Source organism: Buceros rhinoceros, unplaced genomic scaffold (assembly GCF_000710305.1).
Source record: "Buceros rhinoceros silvestris isolate BGI_N320 unplaced genomic scaffold, ASM71030v1 scaffold14640, whole genome shotgun sequence".
NCBI classification, from domain to species: Eukaryota; Metazoa; Chordata; class Aves; order Bucerotiformes; family Bucerotidae; genus Buceros; species Buceros rhinoceros.
In genome coordinates, this window is record NW_010388011.1 from 31,585 (window position 1) to 41,729 (window position 10,145).

The 10,145-nt window shown below is 41.0% G+C and overlaps 1 protein-coding gene across 1 annotated transcript in view; it reads left to right on the plus strand.

Moving 5' to 3' along the window:
* SMAD1 (SMAD family member 1) overlaps positions 1 to 10,145 on the plus strand; it is a 25,324-nt gene that overhangs the window by 9,482 nt on the left and 5,697 nt on the right. Inside the window, exons 2-3 of the mRNA XM_010144367.1 lie at positions 4,359 to 4,616; positions 7,331 to 7,447. Coding sequence (XP_010142669.1) covers positions 4,359 to 4,616; positions 7,331 to 7,447 — 375 coding nt within the window. The remainder of the gene's footprint in view (positions 1 to 4,358; positions 4,617 to 7,330; positions 7,448 to 10,145) is intronic.

Genomic DNA, 10,145 nt, shown 5'->3' on the forward strand with positions numbered 1-10,145 from the left:
GGAATGAGCCCCTGAGGGCAACTAGCTGTCATCTGAGCTTATGTAAGATAACTGAAACACATCTGGATAGAAAATTTCAAAAACTTTGAAAGCACAACAGGTCCTTTGGCTTGGATTAGCTTGTTTTTGTTTTTAATAGAAAAATTTCAAAAAAAAAAAAAGTTGTATTCATAAGTTGGAGAATTTCTATGTTTGCTGAAATAATTATCTCTGGAATGTTAAAATAGAACAAAAAAGAAAACCAAGATGATGTAGAAGACAGCACACCTGTTAGTTTTCTGAAGAGCAGGATGACATGTTGGAGATACAAGGAGTAGAGATCAGTGGCTTTCTTCAAAGGCCACCATTACATTTTCATAAAAGTATTTCTTTCTTGGTGTGGTTAGTCAGAACATTTATCTGAACAGCCAAGTTGTCTTTTTGGTTTATCTTCTATATGTTTGACATTCTTGGCTCTTAGATGAAATATCGCTGTGGGTGAAATTGCCCCGTAGCTGTAATTTCTTTAACACAGCTCCACTTGTTTGGTGCGGCCATCCTCTGGGTATTATTTGCATGGCAAAAACAAGCTGCCCAGTTCCCAGGCTGACTTGACAGATACCGGACCTCTTCTTAGTTACAGCCCCACAAGCATACCCAGCCTGGCTTCCAGGTGGTTTTATCATTCCCTCCATTACCATTACTAGTAGCATTACTGCTAGTAGTCACGTATTCTCTCTCAGAAAAACTCAAAGCAAAATTTAGCCATGGTATAGTCCATAAAGCTGAAATAAAGTAGAGAAAGTACTGAAATCAAGCTGTTGGATGGCTTGTGTTTCTATGCCATTAACTGGTTTTAACCTTTTTAATGAGGTTGAATTTACAAATCTGTTGTAGTAGCTTTTTAAGGCAGCAGTGTGTTTCCTTTAAATATGTGCATATAGAAACAAAGATAATTTTTTTAAAAATATATTTTTGTTGTTGTGTCTGTGTTCCCTTCTGCTGAAGATGATGAAGAGGAAGGGAGAAATTCTGTCTGCAAACTGTTAGAGCAGTGTCCTGCGGAGATCTGCACAGCAAAGATGTGCACCACCTCATTATGTTATAGCGACAGGTGTGCTGGCTTAGCACAGAACAACTCTCTTATGCTTTCTCCCCTTCAATTATACCTCTTCCTGGAGCTGGCAGCTGCAACAGAGATCAGCCTCCTCCCCTGCTGTACAGAGCCTCAGTAATTTGTTATTCCATATGGTTGAGGTCTGCAACCTGCCCAGAAGCTCAGCGCCTTACACAGGGGTGAGGGGAGCAAGAAGGATATGCATCCCCCTTTGCATTTTGAACTCCTGGCAGCCTTCCATACTGTGCGAAGAGCCTGGTTCCTGCTTGTGTCTTCACTCCTGAGCGAACAGCATTCAGATTAACTCCTCAGTGACTGCAGCAGGAGCAGCTAGCCTGGAAAAAAGCCTGTGAGCTGCAGAGATTGGGTTATGGCAATGAGTGACCGTCCTGGAGCTGGACTAAGCGGAGTGCTGTCATCTCTGTCCCACCTGATGTGGCCTTTCAGGGCTTTTCCCCCTCGTTTAAGGTTGTGTGTATGCAGGAAAGATGTGTGTTAGGGGCAGCACTGAAATTCTGCAATGGTATTTTTGATCCTATTTGTCTTGTATCGATACCAGTTGAACTCTTTTGCCACTTCCCCCTTTTCCATGTGTATTTTGAAAAAACTTGGCATTTAAGTCATTTGAGGTTGAAGTAGTCGGACAAAAAGTGTAGGTTTGCATGAGGGAGAGCTGGGAAGAGGAGACTTGCTCTTATTTCAAGTTCTTCTAATCTTCACCAGTGGTTCTGCCCAACAGGAGAAAACGTGTATATACCTTGGGAAAAATCTGGCACTGCTTTAATTACAGAAAATATACAGAAAATATCCTGTTCTGCTATTTTAAAATGCTGTAAATTATGCGGCTTCCTGTGATGTCATGGGTGTCATTGTTTAATATGAGGTAGGGGATGGGAAAGGTGGGTGATGTACTTTCTGCACAAATTAACTTCAGAAAAGTTAATGGTTTGACCTTCATCCACAGGAAAGGAAGAGATAGGAAAGCTGTGTTTTTAATGCTCGGAAAAGTAAGGAAGAGTCATAAAGACAGGAAAGGGAAAACACTTTTTAACACATGATCTCATTGTTACTTTTTTCACTGGTAATTTATTAGCCCAGCAAATGTTGACTTGACAATGACAATAGTGCTTGACCTGACTGCAGAAGGACTGCTAGGTTTAAGAGAACAAGCTTTATTCTGCGAGATTCTAATATTCAGAGAGATTGAGTATGACGTTTGCTGCGTTGTGCATGTCCACCTGAACGTTGAGTAACTTTTTTTTTTTAATGGCTTTTTTCTGTGATGTGTGAGAATGGTTGCATTAGAGGCAAGAGACACTGCACAGCTGAAGGAGATATAGCTTCTGCTGGAGTGTTTTGCGATTGAGAACTTCCGTAGAATGGCAGATGGACGTGCTTTGTTTCAGAAAATGCCGTGATTAGGAACTTTGTATATTCCTTGTAAAGTGGAATTGGTTTAAAATTTTCACATCTAAACAAACCTACTTCTGGGTGACATCTGCCTCAGATATTTGAGGTCTATTGGAATCTCAATGAAGTTACTCTAAGAAAGTGAGATATCAAATCTTTAAGACCTGCTTTTTACTCTAACAGGCAGCCTTAATTTCAGTAGTGAGGGTTGTTTTTTTTCCAGTGCATGTTCAGTGAAGATTTCTGGGATTTAACTTTTCATGCATTACTGCCTTGAACAGGCAGAAAACTGGTGGCTTAATTTCCCTCAGATATATGCAAAAAAAAAAAAGAATAAGGGAAACCTGCTTCATTTATTTTTTTCCGTTAACCTGTGGCTTGCTGTAGGACTAGAGAGTCAGTTTTGTGTGTGACATCCTTTTGAATCCGTTTTATACATGGACCTAGACCTCAAGCCTGGTCTATGTGTCGAGCAGTGTCCTGGTACTCTTGGACTCCGGGATGTTCACATAAATATCTGAATGCTTCTGTATAAGCAAGGAGCTGGAAGAATAAAGATGTACTGGTGCCTTGGAAGGACCTGCTTGTCTTGGCAAGAATATGGAGGGTTTCTTGCCATTAGTTATTCAGCCTTTTGGTGAAGCAGCTGTCTCCAAAACACCTTTCTTAATCTTAGTGATAGTTATGGCTGTATAGGCTTGTCGGGTATACATGCTTCTGTTCCTCTTCTGTCTGTCCACCAGGTGCTGGGGACAAGCCAGGAGTCTCAGGGAGAGTAGCCTGGCTTGCTTTCGTTGGGTGTTTTTTGGCATCCTCCCTTGAAGGCAGGCTGTCCGGGGGGGGGTTTCTTCAGATGTGGAGAGGAATTAACATTTTTTTATTTCACTTCCGCTACTTTGTGCACAGATCTCCTTCTCTCTGTCCTTGCCTTTCCTCTTCGCCCACCACCCCCCTCTTCCCCCATCATCCAAAAATCTCCGTCTATAACAAGACTAGCTTTTAATCCTTTGAGTAGCCTGGACTTTGCTGTGAGGCATTTGAAGATAGAAGCTGAGGCACTGGAAAAAGAGCTAATTCTTTTATCTTAGTGTATCTGGTATCGTGTTCATATTCGCAGTTAAAAGAGACCTTTGTTTCCCTGCTGGTGAGGAGGTCTTGGGAGTGTGGTAAGACTAATAGTTTCTGATGTGCGTTTCTCTGATCCCATAGTAGCATATACTTGGAGCTCAATTGCTGCTCAGTTGGTTTTTCTGAACTACATAATTTTGTTTAAATTGCACATTTTATAAACTGTCTTGAAGAGTTAATAACTGTTTTAATACTAACTTGTAAGAACACAGTCCAGGTTAAAAATAACATTACAGCTGTTGGGACCAGACTGAGTTCAAGGCCTGTTAGTATTGTCTTCAGAAAAAATATCTGTCCTTATTAGCAAGGTTTTGGGTTACAGGCCATTACATGATTAGCAGGATCACAAGCACAGCAAAATGAACTGCATGTCAGCATTGTAACGCGCTTAGTTCCCAGCTCTTCTTTGTGCGGATAAAACGAGAACATAGAATTACTGTTTGTCCTTGGCTCTTCTTCTCTGGTCCTCTGTGAAAACAGGCTCCCAACTTGCAAACCAGGTAGCTAGCATGATCGCTATGAATTCAAGCTATGCAGTAACTGGATATAAGGAAGAGAATTCTTGCTTAGACATGCGCTCCTAGGTTTGACTGCTTTGTTTTTAAGACGGATGCGAATATGCCCTACTGGAGGAAGAGTGTGGGGGTTTTTTCCCCTGTTATAGCCCGGTCCTTCAGAACACAGTCTCTAACGCTGTGGCTTTTCCCTCTTTCTCCATTTCCAGTCCTTCCTCCGGTGCTGGTTCCAAGGCACAGCGAGTACAACCCTCAGCACAGCCTCTTGGCCCAATTCCGCAACCTGGGACAAAATGAGCCCCACATGCCTCACAATGCTACCTTCCCGGACTCTTTTCAGCAACCCAGTAGTCACCCATTCCCCCACTCGCCCAACAGCAGCTACCCAAACTCGCCTGGAAGCAGCAGTAGCACCTACCCGCATTCTCCGGCCAGCTCAGACCCGGGAAGTCCTTTCCAGATGCCAGGTACAGTCAACTTTGGTTCCCTTTCAGAAGGGAGAAGGTGGTCAGACGTCACTGTTATCTTTTTTTTTTTCCTTAGTAATATCAAAATATCAGCCAATATCAGTTCAATAGTGAGCTGAGAGATGTGAGGTAATAAAGACTATGTAATTGCTTTGTCTAGTGATAATATTGAGGGTTTTAATATTGTGCCTCTTTCAAACACAGTTAAAACTTTACAGTAAAGCTCTTCTGGGGCTGGGGGAGGGATTCAAAATGTTATGGGGACCAATTTAACAGTGTAGCCCACAAACCATAGGGTTTAATGCACAAGAAGTGTAATGCTATAGGTCATCCTTGCTTAGGAAAGAGATCGTCATAAATTCAGCACAAAGCTTTAGTTCTGCAGAAGGATGTTTCTCAAGGGAATAGCATGCTATTGCTACTTGATAAAATTTCTTCACATAATGATGTAATTTCAAGAAACAAATATACTTTAACTGAAAAACAGTTTCTTAAGGCCCTGAAAAGAAATCCTCAGGCTGTTCTACTTCCTAAAGTCAAAGTAGTAGTAACATTTCATTGTTGACTGATGTCTGTAGAAAATTCTGTGAAGCTTTTTCTGATTGTTACATGAAGATGGATAAAAATACTGCAGAAGTGGTCTGTAACAGGTTTCTTGTTCTAAATGCTAGGAGAATGAATCCATACAGATGCTTACTGATGTTCTATTTGCATGTTTTCTTCAGGGGAAGGGCATGTGTAAATAAAGTGGCAGACTTGTGAAAATCTGTTTTCTATTACATGAAATTAACATCCATAGATTTCTGCTGCTGATAGTTATTTCTCTTTAAAATTTTTCTCTTGTGAGTGAAGACTACTGAATTTGCAGAGGTAGGAGGGAAGGAAAGAGAGTTTGTATTGGCTTTCCTAAAAAAATGCAAAAAGTTGCTGCAAAACCAGCTGTCTTTCCTTCCTTCTTTTTTTTCCTTTTTTTTTTTTTATATGATCGGTGTGTTTGGGTCTCTTCCAGCAGAAATAAAGGCTTCTCTGACAAGATCTGCCTGAACACTGGCTTGTGGAAGTTCACTTGTTGTTAGAGGGTCTGTTCTGCCCACATGCCTGTAAAGACAAGTCAGCAGCTGCAGTGAAGAAATTGAATTAGAGGAGAAGTCAAGATCCCAATGTCCTTGATGCTCAGCTCTGGGCAGTTGTCCGTCTTCCACTAATGGGGAAAGAGGCTGACTTTTGGAAAATACAAAACCAGGAGCAAAGCAATTACCCAGAGATCTTGAAAACTTTCTAGATAATGGCTAATTTGTTGCCTGTGGCCTTACAGTCTTGTTTCCCTATCTGTGCATCACTGTCATCATGTTTGCACACACATGAACATTTCAAGCTTAGTAAAACACGAGTCTTCAACTCCAGCACAGACCGTTAAGCTTTTAACGCAGCCCTCTTGTGATCTCTTGTCTGTCTTTGCTGCTGTCTCATCGAGCTGAGGGTGTCCAAGTAAGGGAATTAGGAAGATACCTGGCAGCATTAGATTTAAAGCTCTCAAAAAAAATCTTTTAAACAATAAGCAGTTAATAGATTTCATTACTATGGTTTTTTAATTTAAAAAAAAAAAGGAAAAACAATCAAACAAAACACCCCTCAAAAAACCCCAAACCTGCAAAGCAGTGGCATGATTCTCCTGACTTTCGTTGATGCTACTTCGGTTTTCAGGATTTTGGAGGCCCCTGTGTTTACTTGCTGTGGTTGTTTTCAATCCATGCTCTCAGAAATGGAAGTAAATATGGGATGAGCAGCAGCCCTGATCACCAGAGATAGCACTGGGGGGATCTGATCTCAGCTTTTTCGGTGAAAGCTTATGGTGATCAGGCAAGGGTGTCTCTCTTTGGCATGTACCTCTGCGCAATTGATTTGGAGGAGAGTGTCCTCTGGTGTATTGGGAAACGGTGACACCGGCAACTTCCTGCAGCTTCGAAGAAGCCGTTTGGGAAGCTTTCCCAGAATTGAAATAGACAACTGAAGGGCAGCACAAGTACCTGGCTGGGACACTTCAGACAGGGTTGGAAGCAGAGTGCTAGGGAGTACGGTCATTGTGCACAGACTAGTTTTATGCTAGTGATTAGATTCTGAACGGGGCAGTACAACCAGGGAGAGACACCGACAGGTTCATTCCAGACCCAGACGATACTCCTGTAGAATGTGGGTTCCCTAAGGCTTTCTACTGTTTCCAGTCTAGGGCAATAGAGCTGGTGCTTTGCAATGACAGTAATAAGGTCCTGGATGTGTCTGGGATGTTTGCATACTTTGCTTATAGAATGATTCTGGAAACAGAAAAGTTCAAACTGGAAGTTTTCTGTTCCAGCTTCTGTTCACTTTTAGGATGTTTGATGCTTCTGGCCTGGTCCTGAGACCTCTTTGTGCCTTAATGTTTATGTGGCATTTTCAACCGCAAAAAAACATGGGCTGGAAACATAACTGAGCTTTCTTTTAAGGCTTGATGTGGGAGAATTGACTTGGTTTTATTACAGTTGTGCTTAATATGCACAGTAATTCTTTGCTGTCCTGATTCAAGGTCCATGATTGCTTTCTCAAATTTCTGGTGGGTGGAAGTTTATAGCTGAGTCAAGCTTGAAGCATTTCCAGCTAAAATTGTTTATGTGGGTATGTATATATACTTTAAAGAGAGGAAAGGACTTGTGTATCTCTGCCTTTTCTATTTTTAGCTGATACTCCTCCTCCTGCTTACCTGCCTCCAGAAGATCAGATGACACATGATACCTCCCAGCCAATGGATACCAACATGATGGCACCTGCGATTCCCCCTGACATACACAGAGGAGGTAAATAACTGTCCTTCTCATCTTCTGCTTCACTTCAAAAAAGTAAAGAGCTTTCAGACCTTACTTTTAATAGCTGAGTTTTAGTTTTGTATCTATGTTTAGAGAAATTTTTAGCTGTAGAAAAGAAAAAAAAAAATCCATCCATGCAATTTTTTTGTACTCCCAACCAACTAAACGACCAAAGTAATTTTGTGTGTAGTATCTGGAACTTCTACTAATCACAGAACGGAAAGAATTCCTGTGATGCTGCATGTTTCTGCATGCAAGGCTGGAATTACACATGCGCAAGGAAAGGAATCTCTTACCTCTCTTCGGATCACATTGATTTATTTGAACAATGCAGTTAATGCTATATAAAGCCTCCTGAACGATGGATGACAGTAGATTGGGTCAGTTATAGCTCTCCAAGTAAAGACTTGATCAGAGGATGGATGTGAATGCTGTCAGTTATGTAAATGCCCAGAGACATTTTACGGAGGCAACTGCAGTACCTGTATTTTTCCTCTGAGACAGTACATATCATAAAATTTTCTTTTTTTACTATGCTTTGTTCTGAATTCTAGACTTCAGTCCTTAAATAGTATGCTCTGCTTTTAGTAATTTATCCTTCTTGTGGTCAAAAGGACGTTGAGGTATTTTCTATTTTGTGTTGTTCCACCCTCTCTGCCTATTTTTGTTCCATCTTTTGAGTTATGCAGTGATAGCACTTGGTCCAGAATTCAGGCCTGTCTGCCTGAGGTGTGGCATTGCTACAGACTTTAAAATCTGAATTAAAAACAATCCCACCCTATTGCTTTATATACTATGACCCAGACATCTTTTTACACATTGCTTTTTAAAGCCGTCACAGCCAGCTGTGACTGTTGAGTAAAGGATTTAGTGCATTCATCACACTGTGAGAAATAGCCCCTTTGGAGAGCACATAGGTTTACACAGTTGTGGCCCATGCCAAGAAAGAGCAGCAAGCTGGATGCTGCGCTGTGCCAGAATGATTATCAAGATCACAAGCATATGAACAATTTAACTGTTTGTTTGGGTTTTTTATTTGTTTTGTTGCTAAGCTTTATGCCTGGTTTCAGGAAGTATATTTGCCCTCTTAGAACAATTTGGATAGCTTGTGTGCTAACCTATTTACTCTCTGCGTGGAGTGAGTTTGGCACGTGATAAACCCCATCTGCAGCATTTCCACTTTCCACTGAGGCAGTACACTCTGGATGTATGTATAGTCCTTGCTGGCTCAAAGGACGTTTCTCAGTGTCCGTGCGTAACTGCAGACTTTTGTGTATTTGTCTCTCTCACAAAATACACAAGTACTGAAGAATTCCTCTATTATTTGACAGTTGATAAAGAGAAAAGGGTTTATGTTTTTCTTTTTGCTTTTTAACATTCAACCATTTCAAAATAAAAATTGTCTTTTAGCATTTTTCCCTCCTAGTTGAGTACAATGGGCTTTCATCTCTATCCCTTCATTTAAAAAAAATACTTCTGTGTGCCTTCGTATGTTTATTATTTGTATACGTCTGCTGTGATCGCACTTTTACAACCTGCAGCAGATTTTTTTTTTAAAGAGGTTTTTTACTGTGAACTTACTGCAGCATTTTTGTTACAAATTCGAGAAGCATGTTCTTCATGATGTTAGTCTTAAGAGATTTGATTTAACAAGCTGCATCCTGTCAATGAAGTTGGGTAATTTCCATTGTTGGCCCATGCTGGGAATAGAGAGACTAAACGCACCTGCTCTGCATGACTTAAAGCAAATGTGAGGAAGTCAGTATGAAATCTGTGTGAGAGAGATATGATTCATTCTGTAAGAATGGCCAGCTGGCAAGATTTCTTTCTGACTTTGAGAACTGGGGCAAAGCTGCAGCTTTGATAATTGCTGGCATCTTCATGAGAATTCGGTGTAGTAATCTCTTACTGATAATTAATGGCTGATTTTTATTATTTTTTGTTGGTGTTTTACAGTGACATGAAAGGATAAAAAATGCCGGGGTGTCAGGAAAGATCAGTGCCTTTTTACCAGTGTTTTAAACAAGTTATTGGTCAGCAGTAGACACTGTTTTGCACAGTGACATAGGATGTGTTATCCCGCTTTTGATTATTCACCACCTTTTGTATCTGCTAAGTGCTGCTGGATTGGGGGGGACTTTTTCGGTTTGCATGTATCAGAAAACCCATAGTGGTATGACCTGTGAATGGAGGAAAATACGAACACTGGTCTTAGTTGGCTGATTTCAGTGAAGACTTGGGGCTGGGAGAAGAAAACCTCTCGCCAGAGAAATAAGTTTTCCTGTAGGACCAGTCTGACTTTCATTTTAGCACTTTGACCTCTAGTTGGAGCTTTAATGTGCAAAGTTAGTATCTTAGCAGCAAGTCCAGCTGTGCTAGGCTTAGCAGTGAAATAGTCTCCTTCATTTAAAAGAAACCACATAAAGCAACCACATCCCTTCTCTAGCCTCCTTTTATTTGGAGGCAGTTTAATAATTTGTAGCTGTATTTGGCACTTGAGTGTGTACTGGGTGGAGATAATCTGAGGAAGCCAGTGCTCTTGTTGGACACCCACTGGCAAACTCTTTTTGGTAAAGATCTTCAGTACCTGGAGAAGTTGTTGCCTGTGCACAGTCACAAGAGTTACCTCAAGACTCACATGTGTTTCTAGAGCTTGACGGGTAGAAGTCATGAACTAGGAATTTCCTGC